General features: G+C 35.0%; 1 protein-coding gene across 2 annotated transcripts; it reads left to right on the top strand.

The window, feature by feature from the left end:
* Positions 1–1,518: 1,518 nt before the first annotated feature.
* On the top strand, positions 1,519–20,854 carry LOC114415033. 2 transcript variants are annotated; one of them, XM_028379534.1, is made up of 23 exons: positions 1,528–3,689; positions 4,019–4,217; positions 4,326–4,385; positions 4,468–4,572; positions 5,216–5,356; positions 5,612–5,674; positions 6,837–7,067; positions 7,164–7,247; positions 7,743–7,900; positions 8,111–8,633; positions 10,599–10,769; positions 10,918–10,977; positions 12,053–12,175; positions 13,422–13,697; positions 15,283–15,348; positions 15,741–15,869; positions 15,958–16,779; positions 16,858–17,138; positions 17,322–17,578; positions 18,343–18,584; positions 18,715–18,882; positions 19,781–20,053; positions 20,367–20,854. In XM_028379534.1, exons 1-23 carry the CDS (start codon positions 1,813–1,815, stop codon positions 20,508–20,510), a joined length of 6,453 nt encoding a protein of 2,150 aa, XP_028235335.1. In that variant the 5' UTR covers positions 1,528–1,812; the 3' UTR covers positions 20,511–20,854. The 2 variants fall into 2 exon arrangements, with proteins under 2 accessions (XP_028235336.1, XP_028235335.1); XM_028379535.1 differs by lacking the exons at positions 18,343–18,584; positions 18,715–18,882; positions 19,781–20,053; positions 20,367–20,854 and having other exon boundaries at positions 1,519–3,689; positions 16,858–17,197; positions 17,322–17,454.
* The last annotated feature ends 358 nt before the right edge of the window (positions 20,855–21,212 follow it).

The following is a 21,212-nucleotide window of genomic DNA, read 5'->3' as shown; positions in this document are numbered from 1 at the left end:
AGAGGATCTTGAATTGTTTACACCACCTTCTATTTCACACGATTCTTAACAGAGGAATGATACATTCAGCAACTATGTTAGATGCTGTTCGTTGGAATAGTTGATCGATTATCAGTCTATTAGCTATCAATAACGAGTATAAGTGCAATTTTGATACCTAACAATTCCGCTGATTATTGAAATGATTTTGGCCACGTGATTAGTTTTTAATGAATATCACGTATTTTGCATTTCGTCAACTATGATTTTGAACATATTTTAATGACTATCACACTTAAACTATAAAATATCATAAAATTTTGGAATAATTATAATCATTTTGATAAAAAAAAGTTAGGTGTATTACAATTCATGCCTTCATCTTTATGTCAGATAATAATATAATGAATAGATTAAGGTAAAAAGATAAAAGAATGATAGCAACATGGAAGAAATTATAAACAACATCACGTAAGAATGTGACTAACCGTAAATTTTATAAATAAGTAAAAATGTGTCAATTTTTATATAATTCGTTAATTATGTTTATTATTTTTTATTTAAAAAATAAGGCTGAATACATAATTTGACTTCAAAGACAATGATTAATTTATTATCAATCATTGTTAATCATGTAATTTCTAAAGTGTAAATTTTACATATTATTTTAATGATAAAAGAACTATTAAACTTTTTGAGACACTGTTTATAAATATTTCATGACAACTTCACTGAATTCAAAGTCCGTCGATCAATTCATCTCTCGTGTTAAATTTAATCTCAAAGACAACGATTATCTTATCATCAATCATTGTTAATCACACAACTCCCATGAGTTTAGATCCTATATACAAAATTATCACTTGCATCTCACAACAAATCTCATTAAAAGATTTATCATGTTCATGAAAAAGGAGTTTTTTAAACTTCATGAAACACTGTCTAAAAATATCCATGACAACCTCAACCGAATTTTGACTTGAGTGTCAATCGACTGATTCATATCTTTTGTCAATAAGAGTCTAATCTACTTTTAAGAATAATGATTACTTGATTATTAATCACTCAATCTCTATGAATATAAACTTCATATATAAAATATATCACTTGTATCTCACAATAAATTTTACTAAAGTACGTATCATATTTATGAAGAAAAAATCATTAAACATCTCACGACATAGTGTCTACAAACATTTTAGAGTAACCTTAATTGAAAATTTCACTTCAGCATAGTTAGAGAAAATGACAAAAGTCTAAAAATCAATCTTAATGTTAACTTATTTAGTCAAAACTAAAAAATTTAAAAAGTTTATATAAAATCTAAAATTCAAAGTTTAATGCTCATTATAATAAAATGTTTTTTTCCTTTTACCATATTTTTTTAAATATTAAAATGTAAACAAAACCGTTTGATTTCTATTTTATTTTTCTCTCACGGGAGTAGGCAGCTGTATATACTTTCAGTAACGACATCGTTAAAGGCATTTTTTCTTTTTCATTTGATTTCCCTCAAGACAAGCAACGTAACATTCATTCGGAAAAGAAAAATAAAACGAACGTAATATTCTTTGTGTCTCGTTCTTTCTTGTTTCCATTTCCCACTACCAAAACATACATACTGCAGTGCACTATAATAGTTCCAACTCCATAATCAATGATCTCACTCTCATTTGAGACACCAAACCAAACGACATTGATTGCTTTCCAGTACTTCACTTCTCAATCCCTATGCTCTATTTCGCATGCGCGCGCTTTTCTGAATCGTTAATGAACAGAGAATAAGAGCTTCTTCGTCCCTCCCATGTTTCAGGTTTATGAGAGAAGGAGACAATGGACACTTTGTTTTTTGGGATAAAGCTTCGTGCTTCTTTGCAAGGTAACAACACTATCAAAAGGGTTTTCCCCAGAAGCAAGAGGTGCAACGTTTCTGCAAAACACGTTCGTTACCCATTGAGGCATGCTTTTAGGTTTTGTGGCCAAAATGTAAACTTGTTGAAGAAACACCATGTTTCCGCAAGTTGGTCTAGGTTGAAATGTTTCAGGGAAAAGGAACCACCCTTTTCTCTCAGTGTGAGTTATTTCACCCCATTGTGGAAAGAGGGGGTTCTTTTGATGAGGGCCTCTGTGTTCACTGCTGTTATCTCTGGTTTGTGTCTTTTGGTTTGGTTTGGAAGGAACAAAGCCAGGGGTTTTGTTGAAACAAATATCTTGCCTTCTGTTTGTTCAGTGATCAGTGAGTATGTTCAGCGCGATGTTTGCTTTGGCAAGGTTTTGAGAATCTCACCCTTGAGTGTAACATTGGAGTCATGTTCATTTGGGCCGAATGAAGAGGAGTTTTCTTGTGGTGAGGCTCCCACCGTGAAGGTTCGTTTTCGCCCTCTTGCTAGCCTGTGGAGGGGGAAATTTGTGTTTGATGCAGTATTGTCACATCCGTGTGTCTTGGTAGTGCAGAAGAAAGACTTTAGTTGGTTAGGCATACTGCCATCTCAAGGGGGCATTCAGAGGCGCTTGTCAACCAAAGAAGGACTTGATCATCGCACTAGAGTGAGGAGGGTTGCTCGAGAGGAGGCAGCTGCTAAATATGTGAGAGAAAGGGATGATGCAGCTAGGGAAGCTGCAGAGATGGGTTACTTTGTTTCTGAGAAGAATTGTGGTCCATCCAAGGGCGATGACGATTTAAAGGAAATTGCAACTCATTCAGTAGGAGGAACAAACTCCAAGAGTTTTTTCTGCATGAAGGAGGTGGAGCAGCATGGTCATCGTTGCGTGGGCACAGGTGTTGATTATGATATGAAACATGCTGATTTGGAGGAGTCATTTAGGGTAAAGTTTCCTGAAAAAGGACTTAAGTTTTGGAAAAGAGTCATAAAAGGGCATAGAAAACACAAATTTAAGCCGAAGGCTAAAAGGAGTGACATCAGTGCATCTGGTATTGCTCTCAGAAAAAGAATTCTTGAACGCGGTGCATTTGCAGCAAATGCATACTTTCGCAGTCAATCACATGGGAAGTTTGAGCAGCCTTTGTCTTCTTCTGGATGTTTTCATGCTAGAGATCATGATAGGCAATTGGTAAAAAGTGATGACAAAAATGATGTATCTGTTGCCAGTGGTGATGATAATAGAAATGGTGATCACCGAAATGGAACACAATTCAGAGATCTGGGAGTCTGGTCTCCTTCAGCTAATGAAAATATTAATGGTCATTCAAATGATTTAAATTTTTGCAGTGATCTGCATTCACAGACAAGGGAGAGTAAACATGAAAATTTACAATCTAGTGAGGATGTTGCAGAACATGCCAATGCTAATATTAGTACAGAGAAAAAGGAGGAGTTGGGACTTCATGTTGCACACAGTCCAATTGATGTTAGTGCAACTAGGGGCCAAAGAGATTTGGTTTCTGTGAAGCCTAGTTCTCTGTTGGCAGCATATTTTCACGTTCCGTTTGAGACCTTGATTATGAAATTTGGCTTAAACTCGTTTTTTAGAAACATTGAGGGGTTGAAATCTTTCTTCCTTTCTGGTCCCATTGAAAAGTTGAAGTCTGAAATGGGTCTGAAAGTTGAAGGTACTGTTTCTGAAAATGTAGATGGGGTAGATGTTCTGCAGTCTGAAGACCTAACTAAGATTCTTCCTGTTACATTGGATTCTGTTCAATTTAGAGGTGCAACTGTGATGCTACTTACATATGGTGACAGGGAAGTTAGGTGAGAGCTATTATCATTTATTATAGAAATGAAGTGATGAACACACCTTTTAACCCAGCTTATAATTTTAATGATGTAGGTTTTTAGAGAGTTTTTGTTAGATCCTTTTCTAAAAGTCTAAATGCTATTTTTTCTACCCTCACACTAACCTCCCTTAATTGTTTGAAAAACATTACACCATGTCCTCTTATAAGGTAGGTTGTTGTGAACGTTAAAGAAACAACAAGAGTTTGTGAAATCTCATGAAACCTCAGGGGGTGTCAGTTTAATTTACTCTTTTGAAAATATGATTTGCATCAATTTAAGTGTTCTATATGTTTTACTTTCAGGGTGCTGGAGAATGTCAATGGCCATGTGAAGTTTCATAACCACTACGACCATATAAATGTAAAACTGAGTGGAAATTGTAAGACTTGGAGATCAGATGATATATGTGAAGGTGATAGCTGGTTGTCTGTTGATGTTTTTGTTGACACTGTTGAGCAGAAATGGCATGCAAATTTGAAAATTGACCACTTTTTTGTCCCGGTAAAGTATATAGTAACTTGAAGTTTCAATATTTTGTTATCTTCCTATAGTTCCATTTAAGTTGTATGCATGATTATGTAGTTTATGTCTGTGTTATGTTCTATGCAGCTGTTTGAAAGGATCCTAGACATTCCAATTACATGGTCTAAAGGAAGGGCCAGCGGTGAGGTGCTTCTCTAACCTTAGTTACATGAGAATTGATAATTTGATATAACTTCACCTGTTTGATATATTGTTTCCCTATACTTAGGTTCACTTGTGCATGTCAAAGGGTGAAACTTTTCCAAATCATCATGGACAGCTTAACGTAACAGGGTTGAACTTCCAACTATCAGACGCTCCATCGTGTTTTTCCGTATGTCTTCATTTCATCTATGTTAGGATGCCTTGTGCAATTCCTTTTTGACACTTGAAATTTCATTTGTGATATATTTTTTATTCTTTTGAAAGGCAAATGAGCCATTACATACACATTGTATTTTATAAAACAAAAAATATACTTTATATTCATGGTGACACATGCCTAATGAGTTTTATATTCATTAGGTTCTTTATGAAATATTAGAAGCTCTGTTTATTAGTTAAATATGTGAAATTTTTGTACCAAAAATAATACTTACTCTTTATTTTCTGACAAATAAGGATATTTGTTGTGAAGCCTGGGAAGAAGAATGCAGCAATATTTGTATGGGTGATTGCCCTTTCTTGTTTGATGTGATGCATTGAGTGGAAATCTAAAAATGTGATTTATTGGGGAGGAGGGATCATGCTTGGTACAACCCCCTGTCGTCTAGTTTTTTTTTTTAGTTGTTTCTGCTGATGAGTAATGAGTAACAACTGCATACTAGTAACTGTTGATGACTACTGGATCTTTGGTCTCATATAGAGTGTTTAGGCTTATTGATCTACAACCATACTAAATATTTCTGTTGTTGGCACACTTGAAATTGAAAGATGTTCTCCTCTCGTGTTTGTACTTTGTGTGCTTGTTCTTGCAGAACATATCAGGAAGTTTATGTTTTCGTGGTCAAAGTATATTTTTACACAATGCATGTGGCTGGTTTGGCAGCATTCCTCTAGAAGCATCAGGAGATTTTGGCATTCATCCCGAGGAAGGAGAATTTCATCTTATGTGTCAGGTACTTATTTATGTGTGTGTGCTTGTGTACATAAGTACTTATTTATTGTTAGTAGATAGTAGATTTACTAATAGTGGGCTTGGATTTGCACTAGGGCTTGACCTGATTAGTAGTATAAATAGTTGCATTAGGTTATTGTATAAGTGTGAGTAACATCTCATAATACATTGTTGGCTGTCATTCTTTCATTTTTCTTGTCTAAATAAATTCTTAAACTTTTCATCTGCCCTAATACTTTGTTGACCAATTTTCCAGGTTCCTAGTGTTGAAGTGAATGCTTTGATGAGAACTTTCAATATGAGATCTCTCTCGTTCCCAGTATGTTTTCTTGAGTTCAATGCATTGATTTAACACTTTAAAGTTTTTGAGTAAAATGATCATTTCCATCTTTATATTTTGTTTTCTTTTTGTATCTTATAATTTTTAAATTTGAAAATGGCAACATTAAAGTTTTATGCAAGTCATTCATAAAGTTCTTTCATTTTTGCTTCATTGTTTCTTGTTATTTTTAAAGTGCAGTATCAATGTACCATCATTTCTTTATACTGGTTATACTTGATAGCTTATAAGTGAGCTTTTGATAAAATTTAGGTTAGATTTTCCAAAACTTTTGAGAATCTATCTATGGCTTATTATGAAAGTTACGTAGATTTTCAAAATTCGAGACATGACAAATGCCCGAGGTCAATTAAAATTTTGGTTGCTACAGTAAGCCCTGGCACAACAGTAAAGTTGTGCCTTGGTGACCAGGTCATGGGTTTGAATCTGGAAACAAACTCTTTGCAAATGCAAGGGTAATGCTGCGTACAATGACCCTCCCCCATACCTTTGCATAGCGAGGAGCCTCTGGGCACTGGGGTACACTAGTTTTTTTCTCTTGAATTTGGGTCAGACCTAACTCAACCCCAAAAGCTATCTCACAAGGTGTGAATTGCCTAAGCCTTTATAGGCTCTACTTTGGCCATATGTAAAGTCGATGTAAGATCTCAACAAGTTCTTACATGAAGACCCTACATTTTGATCTCTATATGTTTTTTGTTTAACCAAATTGATCCCCACCATTTACCGAAGTTATAATGGTGTTAGAGTATTTTTCATATAAGGACCAAAACAAAAAACAGTATGTCATGCGTAGGGACCTAAATTAATATAAAGTTTCTTACATGTAGGGACCTAAATGCACTGCAATATGTTTTTGTTAAGGGATTAAATTGAAAAACGGTGTCAAGTATAGGGGCAAAATTTAACAATGTTATAATTTCAATAAACAACAAGGATTGATTCATAAATGATTTTCCTTATAGGAACCAAATATAAGATTTTATTTTTTATTTATTTTTATGTATGGACTAAAAAAAACAGTGTGAACTGTGAAGTGTAGAGACTAAATTTATAATTCAACCAAAGCAGTTGTTAGCTTATCCAATATCAATCCTTGTATTTCTATATTTTTTTCATAATTAAAGTTTATTTATTGCAGTTAGCAGGGTCGATAACTGCTCTATTTAACTGTCAAGGCCCACTGGATACTCCTATATTTGTGGGAACTGGAATGGTTTCTAGGACATTCTCTTCTTTGCATGTTGATACTCCTACAACTGTAGCATCTGAAGCACTTGCTAAAAGTAAGGAGGCTGGAGCGTTGGCAGCATTTGATCGTGTACCATTTTCACATGTATCTGCTAATTTCACTTTCAACACTGATAGCTGTGTAAGTTGAAAGTGGTAATAATTTTGCACATGGTGGTTCAGAGTTGAGTTGTGACTCATTGTTTATGTTTGGTAACACTTCCACTGCATAGCACAGATTGCTGATTTGTATGAAATTAGAGCAAGCCTTGTGGACGGTGGTGAAATTCGAGGGGCTGGGACAGTATGGATATGCTCAGAGGTATATTGCTTCCTTAATCTATTAGAAAGCAAGCATTTTTTCTTTCTTTTCTTAGCCACAAGATAGCATGCTTTTATTAAGCAAATAGTTAGCACTATGAGGGGGGATGGATTCTTGGAAGCTTTGGCACAGTCATGTAATTTTGCCACCATTATACACACTTATTATATGACTTTTTTCAGGGAGGGGATGAATTTTACAATAAATTATTTTCATTTTCTGTCACCTGTTTGCTAAGGATACTAATTTATTCTTTCTCTTTCACTTTAAAATTTAAATGGCTTTCTTCCATAATCCATATGACATAGTCAAGTGATAATCACACACTGAAAGGTGGTGAACTTCACACTCACAAATCAGGATATTAGTAGGTTTCATTGATTTGGCTAAAACAATTTCAGAATGTGAATGTCTTTTCCCATGTGTATGCTGTTGCCCCATTTTTCTCTACAGTTTGTCCCTCCCCTCTGCTAATGTATACTATTTTGTTCTCAGGCTGAGAATGATGAGACAGCAATAGATGCAAACTTCTCTGGAAGTTTGGCCTTTGAAAAAATTATGCTTCGCTATATTCCCAGTTATCATCATTTGATGCCACTCAAATTTGGAGTTTTAAGTGAAAACACAAAACTTTCAGGGTCTCTTTTAAGACCGTAAGATTATTCCTTTTTCAGTTTTGATTAGTTTTTATTGATTAAGATTCGGTATTATTGTTGCTTATTATATATTTATATTATCAATCATTTTTCCACTTTTTTTATCATGGATATCTATTGTACTTCATGTTGGCTATGTCCCAACTTGTTAATACTTCTTTCCTGTCTCAATGTGAGTTTTTTTTTTTATCATATTTTTAATTGCAGGAGGTTTGATATAAAATGGACTGCATCGAAAGCAGAAGGATCTTTTAGTGATGCTAGAGGAGATATCATAATCTCAGATGATTTCGTTACTGTTAATTCTGCTTCAGCTGCATTTGATTTGTATATGAAAGTTCAAACATCTTATTCTGATAATTTTTCTCTTAAAAGAGAAGAGTTTTATGCACCAAGAGCCATTCCATTTACCGTTAGTGGAGTTGAGTTTGATTTGCACATGCGTGGATTTGAATTCTTTAGTTTGGTCACTCCTTATACATTGGATTTTCCAAGACCTTTGATTTTGAAAGCAACCGGAAGGATCAAGTTTCAGGGAAAGATTTTAAAACCTAGTACCACTGTTATTGAACAAAATTTTGACAAGAACAAGCAGCATGTGCAAATGTTGGAGAAAGGAAGTGCAGATAGTCTTGTTGGTGAGGTTTCAATCTCTGGTCTCAAATTGAATCAATTGATGCTTGCACCTCAAATGTCTGGGTCGTTGAGTGTTTCTCCCGAGAGTATCAAGGTGATGGATAAACTTTTCCCTTCCTAAAAATGTTTCATCGAGATATTATGAATTTAAGAAACTGCTTGGTAGTATTACCTTGTGGTACAATCATGGACAAGGATTCTGTTTTTTTTTTTTTTTTTTGGGGTGGGGGGTGGGTTTACAAAATCATGGACTAGGGATTCCACTAAAGAGATTTGCATTTAATACGGGTGGGGATGGGGGAAGTAGTTTTTTAAATTCAACAACAACAACAACGCCTTATCCCACTAGGTGGGGTCGGCTACATGGATCAACTTCCGCCATAATGTTCTATCAAGTACCATACTTCTATCCAAACCATTAATTTCGAGATCCTTTTTGATAACCTCTCTTATAGGCTTTTTGGGTCTTCCTCTGCCTCGAATTGTTTGTCTTCTCTCCATCTGGTCTACTCTCCTCACTACAGAGTCTACCGGTCTTCTCTCTACATGCCCAAACCACCTAAGTCTATTTTCCACCATCTTCTCTACAATAGGCGCTACTCCAACCCTCTCTCTAATAGCTTCGTTTCTAATTTTATCCTGTCGAGTCTTACCACACATCCACCGCAACATCCTCATCTCCGCTACACCTACTTTATTCTCATGTTGGCTCTTGACCGCCCAACATTCTGTTCCGTACAAAATCGCCGGTCTTACCGCAGTCCGATAAAACTTTTCCTTTGGCTTGATCGGTACCTTTGCATCACATAACACCCCCAATGTTTTTCTCCATTTCATCCATCCTGCTTGAATGCGATGATTCACATCCCCTTCAATTTTCCCATCATCCTGTATTACAGACCCAAGATATTTAAACCGTGCGACTTGAGGGATAATATGGTCTCCTATTTTCACCTCTGAGTTAGAAACCCTCCTTCTTTTGTTGAACTTACATTCCATATACTCCGATTTGCTTCTGCTTAGGCGAAAGCCATGTGTTTCTAGAGCTCGTCTCCAAGTTTCCAACCTCTCATTCAACTCCTCCCTCGACTCTCCAAGGAGGACTATGTCATCTGCAAAAAGCATGCATCTCGGCGCTATCTCTTGGATTTGTTCCGTGAGGACATCCAGAATTAAGGTAAAAAGGTAGGGGCTAAGGGTTGACCCTTGATGTAAACCAATTGTGATGGGAAAATCGTCTGACTCTCCACCCTGTGTCCTAACACTAGTCGATACCCTATCATACATATCTTGGATAGCTCGAATATATGCAACCCTAACCCCTTTCTTCTCTAGAGCTTTCCACAAAATCTCTCTAGGCACTCTATCATACGCTTTCTCCAAGTCAATAAAAATCAAGTGCAAGTCTTGTTGGGCCATGCGATATTGCTCCATCACCCGCCGTAATAAATAAATCGCTTCCATGGTCGACCTTCCCGGCATGAAACCAAATTGATTCTCAGTAACTTGAGTCTCCTTTCTTAATCTCCGTTCGATCACTCTTTCCCATAATTTCATGGTATGACTCATGAGCAATTATTTGGCTAGCAGCTAATATGTTGAAAGAACAGTTAATAAGTAACTGCTTGTTGACTTAATTAACCAGTTGAATGGTTAATTGTTCCCTACTACCAATATTTTTACCAAGAAATCCTTTTTAAAATATCCATTGATTATCATGTTTGATATTTTGATGGATGAAATCTATAGATGTATTCCCATACAGTGAATACATGATAAATATAAACTTTCAGCATACAGTTTAAATCTAGGTCAACTCATCCACATGTGAATTATGTTACCTGTTCATATTTCTCCCCTCTAAAAGTTTATATTTATATTTTATTCCAAAAGGAAATTTCCCCCGTAGTCCCCATATTTAAAAAATATAGTTATTTGTGAAAGGTAGACATCTTTATGTCTGCAAGTTTTGGACATCCTTATGGGAAACCATTTCAGATTTTCTGGCTATATACTAATATATTAGATTTTCTAACTTCCATTCTTTATTGGAGTGAAGTTGAATGCCTCTAGTAGGCCTGATGAAAGTCTTGTGATGGATTTTGTTGGGCCACTACAGCTCAGTGGTGAAAGTGGTCTGAAAAGTGGACAACTGGTGTCCATTTCCCTTCATAAGGGGCAGTTGAGGGCAAACGTAGATTTTCAACCATGTCATTCAGCTAGCTTGGAGGTACTTATATTTAATATTGGGTCCAATGTTTGAATGCAGATATGTTTGTTTCTATGCTGGCATTTTTTTGGCACTCAATATTAGCCCAAAAGCTAATGTTGAAAATCATTCTTTTCATTTTTCTTGCTTTTGTGGGCCGTACTTGTAGGTATGGCATTTTCCACTTGATGAGCTGGAGCTTGCTTCTCTCAAGGGAACTATACAGTGGGTAAGCCATAATATTACCTATTTGACTTCCTAATTCCTTATCATCCCTGTCGTTTGCTGTAACCTCCTATGCATGTCTTGATCATAATGAAGTTGACCCAGTTTTGTGAGGGAGATTAGACAGTTTTCAGTATTATGTTCTGCATGAGTTATTCATCTTGAGGTTTGACCCTAGATTGCTTATAGAGTAAATGTAAGATGACTTTGTGGACAAGAAATGATTATTAGTAGTTGATAACCATCTCTAAATCTTAAACTGCTACAAAATCAAGCAATGGTTATTTGTAGTTAATATCTTAAAGGACGTACACAAAACAGTAGGTTCTAATCAGTGTTAAGGATCAGCATCCCAAAAGCTCAAGTTATTAGGAGAAAGTCTAGAATATTTTTATAATGAGAGGGTAGCTGTGATGGTGGTAAAAAAATAATATAATTTTATTTAATCATATAAAGACATGACAAATATTCTTTTTAAAATAGTTTTTAAAATAAAATTCCTTAAAAGTAGGGAGCGTATCTAAGATGGAATTTGTGGTTACTTTAAAATGGTGATTTTTTCCAGTTTTCAATTACAATAAAAATCAAACTTAAAATAGAAAAGTGGACATCAAATGGAAGAATCCCTTTCTATAAGCAGTATACATATTTCTAAGACAAAACATAGCAAAGATGCACATAGATGAAGAATGGACACATAGCATAAAACTTAGAGGAAAATAATTCTAATATGCAACTTTTGATGTTTCTATCAGATTTGTTGCCATTTCTTTTACCTCTTCACTTCTCCCTTTTTCTTTTCAGTCTTGCCTGAATGATGACTTGGTCAAGGAGGTATTATTTAATGGTCATGGTCTCATGTAATGTAAATAAAATGTGGTGTTTTTCAGCTGGTTGTCTTTTTTTTTCCAGGCAGAAATATCCAACTCTTAGCATTTCTATCAGATTCTTTTTACCTCTTTACTTCTCCCTTTTTCTGTTCAGTCCTGCCTGAATGATGACTTGGTGAAGACATTATCTAATGGGCATGTAAGGAAAATAATGTGGTTTCTTCAATTGGTTGCCTTTTTTTTTTTCAGGCAGAAATCCAGCTTAATCTTCGAAAAAGAAGAGGACATGGAATCATATCTATACTTCGGCCAAAATTCAATGGAGTGCTTGGTGAAGCCCTGGATGTGGCAGCTAGGTGGAGTGGAGATGTTGTGAGTTCCTAAGTTCATTCTCTTATGTTGCGAAGAAGAGAAAGCAAGAAATGAGACTAAATCCATGTGCCAATGTACACAACAGAGTTTATTATTATATAGCGTGGGTACTAATTACAGAGAAAATAATAATTGATAGAGTACTTAAGAGCATCTTTAGTAGGGGTTCTTGAGCTCAAGAACCCCTGTCCACCAGACCTACCATTTTTCTTGCTCAAGAATTCTCCATTCTGGAGGTTGGGTTCTAGGGGAAGAACTCCTCTTTTTTCAAAAAATATTATTTTTAATCTCTTGTTCCCTAACTAATTTCAAATGTGAAACCTACAAAAAGTGATCCAAGAACCCAAATTGGAATTTACCACTAGAACAAAAAATGAGCAAAGTTCTTGTATCCTATGTGACATTATAGGACCCACAAAAAGTGCTCCGAGAACCCAAAATGGATTCTTCCACTAAAGATGCTCTTAATGGGGGTTCTTGAGCTCAAGAACCCTTGTCCACCAAATCTATCATTATTCTTACTCAAGAATTATGCTGGAGGTTGGATTCTAGGGGAAGAACTCCTAAGAACTCCTCTTTTTAAAGAAAAATATTGTGTTTTAATGTAAGTGAGGGAAAAGAGAGGTTCTGTTTTATTTTGTTTTTTTTTTCTGTGCAAGTAAAATCCAAGAACCTAAATTGGATTTTACCATTAGAGCAAAAAATGACAAAAGTTCTTGCATCCTATGTGACATCATGGGACCCACAAAAAGTGGTCCCAAGAACCCAAAATGGGTTCTTCCACTAAAGATGCTCTTAGCATATCTCAGTGTTAGAGTATTCTCTGTATCTTGTACATTAGTGATAAGCTGACTCAGATGCTGAGTCAGCATTAGTTAGCCAGCTGTCATTCTGTTAGAACAGCTGTTGTCTGTTATAGGTGTTGAAAAGCTTCCTTAATTGCAGTCACCCCTAGCCAGCCTTAGTTGCGGTCTCTTTGGAGGCTGCCTGAATTGCAGCCTCAAGGGTGATGGCTTAGTCCTACATCGACTACAAGTTGGTTTTGTTCGGTTGAGTTAGGCTCAAACCCATATTCTAAGAACATTGTAACAGAAATGAGTCAAATGACATCGTTTTATGAATCATTTTGTCGTAGTCATGAGTAATGATATTATGTTGTGGTTATGTTGCATAAATAAAAACTTATTAAGAACTGTAAATTATGTCAAGTTTGTTACTGATTGTCAGTTGATGTTCTTTTGTTCAGATCACTATTGAAAAAACTATTTTGGAACAAAGCTACAGTTATTATGAAATGCAAGGCGAATATGTATTACCTGGCACTCGAGATCATAACCCTGTTGACATAAAAGGCGATGGCTTTTTAAAAAGCTTCTTATCTGGGCATTTTGGTAGTGTTATATCCTCGATGGGTAGGTGGAGAATGAAACTCGATATTCCCAGAGCTGAAGTTGCTGAGATGCTCCCTCTTGCAAGGCTACTTTCTCGAAGTATGGATCCTGCTGTTCTTTCAAGATCAAAGGTTGTTTTATGTTTTATATGTCATTAATCGTCAGATTCTAAATCAGTTGATTTAGATACCTTGCTAATGATTCTATCTTTGTAACATGTGAGTTGGTTAATTCAGGAGTCTAGCCGCATGGTTTATTTGGTGCTAATGAAAACCATATAGCATCACCTTTTTACTTTTTAAGGTTTCAAGTTGATTTGAATGTACTTTGGCTTTCCGTGCTTCCCCTGCCCCAACTCGCACCAAAAAAATTTTTTATTTTCCAAAATATGGGTAGGTATAAAGCTAGAGGAAGCCAAATTCAATTTTAGGTTCTTCATGCTTGTGGCTTTTTTGTTTTCTTGTGGATTGAGTTTGAACCAAAGTAAATTTGTGCTTGTTGAAAGCTTTAAAACCTACCATTGAACTAATAATAAAAATATCACCCTTGATTAAAAAATGAATATACATAACAAATCACATTCTGTCTTACTTTTATATTATATCAAGTTGAAGTTTATAAGCAGTTAAATAACTTCTTTGTAAGATAACAAGAATACCTGCATTCTACAAAGATGGAGTTAGACTTCTTTCTCTTTAATTCTCTATTGATTTTAGGCATTAAATCTTGAAAATGTAGTTGTCAAACTCTAGCATCTAAAAGGCTTGAGGACAGTGAAACCCTGTAAATGAGAGCTGAACTCTATTAGAGGGGTTTGTTCATCTCCATCCATATTAAGGAAGTTTTATGCTATGATAATTTTTTGAATAAGACATAAAAGTTTAGGAGAAAAACTATTGAAAAAAAAAAGAAACTTGCTCTAAATAGTTTTACTGAAGATTTACTTTTTGATAGAGTCCACTAGCATTAAGTGTGCCATGTAGCCAAACCCTGTTGAGTGGTATATGGCTTGGTTGTTATTGTTGTTACTGATGCATTAACGTTGCCAATACTTTCTTTTTAATTAGTATTGTGTGCAAGTAGGTGAACCCATCCAGTTGGGTTAAGGCTTCATTGTTGCTGTACTGTATCGTATTGTACTGTACTGTACTGTATTGTATTGTATGTAAAGTACTAGTTTTCTTGGAGGTTTACTGGTGTTATACTGATATTAATTGTTATTCCTAAAACAAATATCTATCTCCTAAAGTATTGTTTCTGCCACAGATTATTCTTTTGAGAACTCAACAAGTGATGGAAGCCGTAATTAAATTTATTGACCTTACTAGACTTAAACTTAAGTATGAAAATTAATTCAACTTGGGCAACAAGAATATACTATAGGGTTGAAGAATCTGAATAAATAAGTATTATATCACCATGCTTCTGTTTCTATTTTCTAGTCAACCTCTTTTTTGAGTTATAATTGTAAATTAATAGAACATTCAAGTTTGAATAACATATTTGAAATAATTTTTCCCTGTAATTTTATGTTATATATGCTTGCAGGTATTTATCTGCTAAATTTTTTAATGATTGTCAGTTGTTTATTACATATATAGACCTTGAGAAAAGATAATACTAATGTTTGTTACCTTAAAACCTGTGGTTAATCCTGTATACTTAGTTTTTTAAGAAATAGAATACTGATTATGCATGTTACCATGTCATTTGTAGGATTTTTTTATTCAAAGTCTGCAGTCGATGGGATTATATTCTATGAGCACTCAACAACTGCTTGAGGTATCATCAAGCAATCGTTGTATTTTATTTTCCTTTCAAAAGCCACGATATACTTGATGCATCTGAGTTTGTGCTCCCAATATGAAGTGGGCATGTAATGTTTATTTATCAAGGAAAAAACTTAGATGTAGTTCTTTAGGTGCTTTTGGTGTTGCTCACTAATCAAAATTGGAGTTTCAGCTCAGTAATCTATATAATAAAGGTTTGCATTAAATGTCAAGCTGTCAACATAGATTACTGAGATAAAACTCTAATTCTGATAGGAGAACGACACCAAAAACATCTATCAAATTGTATCTAAGTTTTGTCCATTCATTAATTCATGATCCAAATGGTATTCACTGCAAAAATTGAAGTTTCTTTATCTGTCATTAATGATACTCGACTTGCAGTTAAGAAGGGAGCATCATGCTCCGTCAAATGATGTTCTTGATGATTTGAGCCTTCCCGGTTTACTTGAACTCAAAGGTCGCTGGCATGGTTCTCTCAATGCCAGCGGTGGAGGGAATGGAGACACCCTGGTAAAAAATTGTTGTTGTTTGCATTATTGGGAGTTAGCATAAATCATCTACTTTTTGATGATTGGCTTTCTATTCTATTCCATTTCAGGCAGAATTTGACTTTCATGGGGAGGACTGGGAGTGGGGAGAATACAAAACTCAGCGTGTCTTGGCAGTTGGTACTTATAGTAATGATGATGGTTTGAACCTGGAGAAGTTTTTTATCCAGAAGGAAAATGCCACAATTCATGCTGATGGAACTTTGTTAGGACCTAAATCCAACCTTCATTTTGCTGTCTTAAACTTTCCTGTTAGTCTGATACCAACAGTAGTTCAGATCATTGACTCTACATCATCCAATGTTGCTCATTCTCTGCGGCAATTGTTAGCACCCATTAGGGGGATCTTGCATATGGAAGGAGATCTTAGAGGAAGTTTAGCAAAACCAGAATGTGATGCTCAAATTAGGCTACTTGATGGCGCCATTGGTGGAATTGTTCTTGAACGAGCAGAAGTCGTTACCTCTCTAACCTCAACCAGTCACTTTCTATTCAATGCAAAATTTGAACCTTTGATCCAGAATGGTCATGTACTAGTTCAAGGAGCTATTCCTGTTACTTTTTTTCAAAGTAACATGTTACAGCAAGATGTGGAATTAGATAAGAGTAGGACTACTTGGGTTCCTGAATGGGTGAAAAAGAAGAGCATGGGGACTACCGATGATGCCAGAGACAAAAAAGTTTCTAGACGCAGAAATGAAGAAGGTTGGAATACTCAATTAGCTGAAAGCCTTAAAGGTTTAAATTGGCAAATTTTAGATGTTAGAGAAGTCAGGGTTGATGTTGATATAAAAGATGGGGGAATGATGCTGGTAACAGCTTTAACTCCTTATGCCAATTGGCTTCATGGCAGTGCTGATATCATGCTTGAGGTAGGTGATGCCAATAAATTTTTGTTAAATAATTATTTTTACTTGTCTAAAGTATTGTCATGTGGATTGACTTAACAGGCCAGAGGTACAGTTGATCAACCAGTGCTTAATGGATATGCATCATTCCGCAGGGCATCTATATCTTCACCGGTGTTCCGAAATTCACTGACCAACTTTGGTGGAATTGTGCACATGAAATCAAACAGGTTATCCATTCCCTCACTGGAGAGTAGGATAGGCAGAAAAGGAAAGCTTCTTGTAAAGGGGAATCTTCCCCTCAGAACTAAGGAACCAGCTCTCAATGACAAGATCGAGTTTAAGTGTGAAGTTCTAGAAGTGCAGGCAAAAAATATTTTAAGGTTGACTTTTTACCTTCTGGCAGAAGGGATCTAAGCTATGCTTTGACTTATTAATGGATGTATGTAGCTAATGTGATCATCAAATCTCAAATATTATTGACTTTTGGAAATGTCACTTTTATTTTATTAGATTTTATTTGCCTTGTATGATTTTTATTTTTTAAAAAATCCTACTTTTGTCAGTGGCCAGGTTAACTCCCAGGTGCAAATAACTGGTTCCATATTGCAACCTAACATTTCTGGAAATATTAAACTTAGTCAGGGAGAAGTATATTTGCCACATGATAAGGGTGGTGCTGCTTCCAATGGATTCCCATCTTATCCATCTGCAGTTCCCCGTGGTGGCATTGATAAATCATATGCTTCAAGATATATTTCACAGTATTTTGGCTCAGAATCTGCTTCTCTGATGGCCAAAAATTCCCAATCCTCTGGCTCTGGTAATACTTTGCATGGTTTAGCATGCGATTTCTCCCATTTCTTTATAATATTGCTCTATAATCATAACTGCCTTGCTTATTATTGTTAATGTATCACTCTGGATTTCTGTACTGTCACATAATGTATTCAATCTAAATCATGCATATACATTTTTACTCAAATTATTTTTGTTTAACTGCCAACTATGAAGTTAGCATTGTGATAAATCATGATGATATCAATGTAACTACCATGATCATAACTATTAGGTAGTAATCTTCATCATTCAACCTTGTAATAAGTCAGGATGATTAAGTGCAATTAACATACTTGTTCAAAATTAATTACATTACCAATGAAAATATCAATTTGATGTAACATTATAAACATGCTTTTACGTTTTCTTGTTAAGAAGGAAAAGGGATACAATGAAAATTTATGTAGGCCGAGGAAAGAGTTGATTAAAAAAAATTAGAGGATAGTTACATTTTTTATGTTTTAAATATAAAAGGAATAATTATGTTACTACTTACTACTTTTTATTTTTTTATTATTAGAACAGATTTGTAGAACAGGTTTATTTCTGTTGAGTCTTATTGTAAATAGCACTACTTTAGGATGCTATTTCCAAAAAAAATTCTCTGTACAAGTACAAGTTTGTTGTTTTATTTCCTTTTATTATGAAAGATTAGCTTTTTTTTGTGATATAGGTCTATTCTAGGCAACTAGTTAATATTTTTTGGGTATATGATGATATTCCTTTGAAAAAAAACACACATGGCAGTCAATGAGTCAATTCAGGTGGAAAAGGATATGGAGGAAGTGCAGATAAAACCAAATATAGGAATCCGCCTTAGTGATCTGAAGCTTGTGCTTGGACCAGAGTTGAAGATAGTTTATCCTTTCATCCTTAATTTTTCTGTTAGTGGAGAGCTTGAGTTGAATGGTCTTGCCCATCCCAAATGCATAAAACCTAGGGGCACACTGGCATTTGAGAATGGAGAAGTTGATCTAGTCGCAACGCAGGTTTGTGTGAACCTTTATTTTGAAACTCTTATGAACAGTAATCACAGTTTCTTCTCGGCTAGTTTTGTTTTGGATGTCCCTAACTTTAGGAAGCCATTGTTTAGGTTGATAAAATTCACTTTAAATGCAGGTGAGGTTAAAACGGGAGCATCTCAATGTTGCAAGGTTTGAACCTGATAATGGACTAGATCCTATGCTAGATTTAACCTTGGTTGGATCTGAGAGGCAATATAGAATTCATCATCGAGCTAGCAATTGGCAGGAGTTTGTAGAACAGGATACACTGTCACCAATTGAGGTAAATGACACTGCTCTCCATTATCTTGCTTGATCATTCTGGAGCTCTAAACTATAGTGCTGTGTTCAACTTGTAACATGTGTTGTCATTGTCAAACAACACAAATAAGGTGCATATCTATGCTGATACTTTTGAAAAGTTACACTTACCCTGCAAGTTTCAGTGTCATTTTATTCTCCCAAAAATAATAAGAAAAAAAATATGTAAGGGGAAGATGTAAACTTGAGTAACTTTTCTGTCCAATGGCCTTTATTTGCACTTGTAATTTTTTGGATGTGTCAGACTTCTTATTCTCTCCATTCTAGGAGACTCCTGCCTCCTTCTCTGACTGCCAAACTATTTTTTAAAAAAATGTATGCCTTTGTGAATTTTGTTCTCTATTGACCCATGAAGTAAATCAATCACAATCATTCTCAATAGAAGACAACAACTTCACTCATTTCACAACAGTTAATAAAAGAATGAAATCTCATAAGTGTACGAGCCAATTTATTTATTTTTGTTATCTATTCTCAGAAGAAGCATTATTACATAAGAGTTGTAAATTGTAATCATTTGAAACTTGAGGTCCCATATCCTCCTTATTGGGTTTAGGGTTTAGGATCAACTGGTCCAGTCTGGTTAGGGTTGGAACAGGTCCTTGAGCTGATGAAGCTCTTAAAATCCCCAGTTGAAGCCAAACAAGTAACTCTCAGTCTTGTACCATTGCGTGTGCACATTAACATTCACTTTAACTGTGTTATGGTCACAAAAAATCTCCATGTGCTGCTGGATCTAAAAGTTGCTCTAATTATTCGAAGTTTTAAAGTCAGTCAAAAGTTTCATCTGTGAAAGATCAATATTCTCATGATTTTTCCTTCCAGTAGCATGGTCTTATTAATTATTTCAACCCATGCAGGTTGCCAGAAGACTTGATAGTCAGTTAGCAGAATCCATTTTGGAAAACAATGGTCATGTTGCATTTGAAAAGGTTGTAACTGCTACTCTTGAAAAACTAATGCCACGAATAGAAGGGAAGGGAGAGTTTGGCCTGGCTAAGTGGAAGTTGGTTTACGCTCCCCAGATTCCTAGTTTGGTTTGTTCTGGTGCTACAGTAGATCCTTTCACGTTACTTGCTGCTAATTTATCATTTGGTACGGACGTTGAAGTCCAGCTTGGGAAACATATTCAGGTAATAATAATCATTATAATCAAATAAGTTCATATTTCCAAGCTTTGGTTTCCAAGAACTGGATTTCTATTAATTTCAGCATACTTCTCTTGTCAATCGATATGTATCAATAGAGGGAAATTATTAGTTATAATGTTTCTTTGTAAGTAAAGCAAGCAACAGATGCTAAAAGCTCTATTTTGATCATGGTACTTAAAATGTAATGGAGAAGAACATATAAAGTATTCTATATATGTCAACTAAAAAACATCTATATGGGTATGTCAATGAGTATTCTATAAGTGTCAACTAAAAGCAACTGTTTTTCTTGCAGGCCAGAATCGTTAGGCAAATGAAGGAGTCACAGATGGCAATGGAATGGACCTTGACCTATGAACTTACAAGTCGTTTGCATCTGTGTCTAAAGAATGGCTCATCCAAATGCATACTTTTTGAGTATTCTGCATCCCAGGATTAACTAACATCCAAATAACATTTGCACTTTGGAAAATCAGTCTTACCCTAGGTAAATGCATAGCTTAAATACATGCCAATATCAAACTTACCTCACATGTTTTGTTCAAAGGGTACTCTTTGAATAGGTAGAAGTAGTTAAGATGCATATCATTCTTTTGCTCAGTTTGAGCTTTTTAATAGGGTAGATGCTAAATTCATGAATAATCCCACCTTAGTTTTGAATAGAAATTCTACATTAATGGAAAAAAAATGTAGCTTGATTAGAATGAGGGATGCAGTGTAAGAGGGGTTTGTTTCTTTTCAGCCTCACAGAAGTCCGAACCATTGAACCCTATTTACTTTCAACCATTCATTCATTTTTAAATATTAAAATATAATAAAAAAATTTCTAAACTAACAAACAGGAGAATTAGAATATCTCACGTGATATTCAGTTCCTTGTTTTGATTGATTTCTTTTATTTTACCTTTTTTATAAAGTTCAGAAATTTTAGTATTTGAAAAATGAATTATGAAATGGCCATGAATTACTGAGATTTAAGGTAAATAAACCGATGAAATCTCTTCTCAATTAACAATTTAACGTCAACACAAGGCTAAATATATAAATGAAAGACTAATCAAGACATTCAAATTCGAGACATTTATTTATAAAAGTGACAAATTTTAAGGGATTTTAATGCTTTATTTCTTTTTCCTAGAAA

This window comes from Glycine soja, chromosome 6 (genome assembly GCF_004193775.1).
Source record: "Glycine soja cultivar W05 chromosome 6, ASM419377v2, whole genome shotgun sequence".
Lineage (NCBI taxonomy): Eukaryota > Viridiplantae > Streptophyta > Magnoliopsida > Fabales > Fabaceae > Glycine > Glycine soja.
Note: the sequence above shows the minus strand (reverse complement) of the source record. Positions and strands in the feature narration are given on the sequence as shown.

Bases quoted from the DNA above. Each gene is read 5' to 3' on its own strand.
- LOC114415033 (XM_028379534.1), top strand. From the start codon at position 1,813: ATGGACACTTTGTTTTTTGGGATAAAGCTTCGTGCTTCTTTGCAAGGT. The intron at 13,698-15,282 runs GTTGTTTTATGT...TGTCATTTGTAG, and splicing joins CTGTTCTTTCAAGATCAAAG to GATTTTTTTATTCAAAGTCT. The intron at 17,579-18,342 runs GTAATACTTTGC...CACACATGGCAG, and splicing joins TTCCCAATCCTCTGGCTCTG to TCAATGAGTCAATTCAGGTG.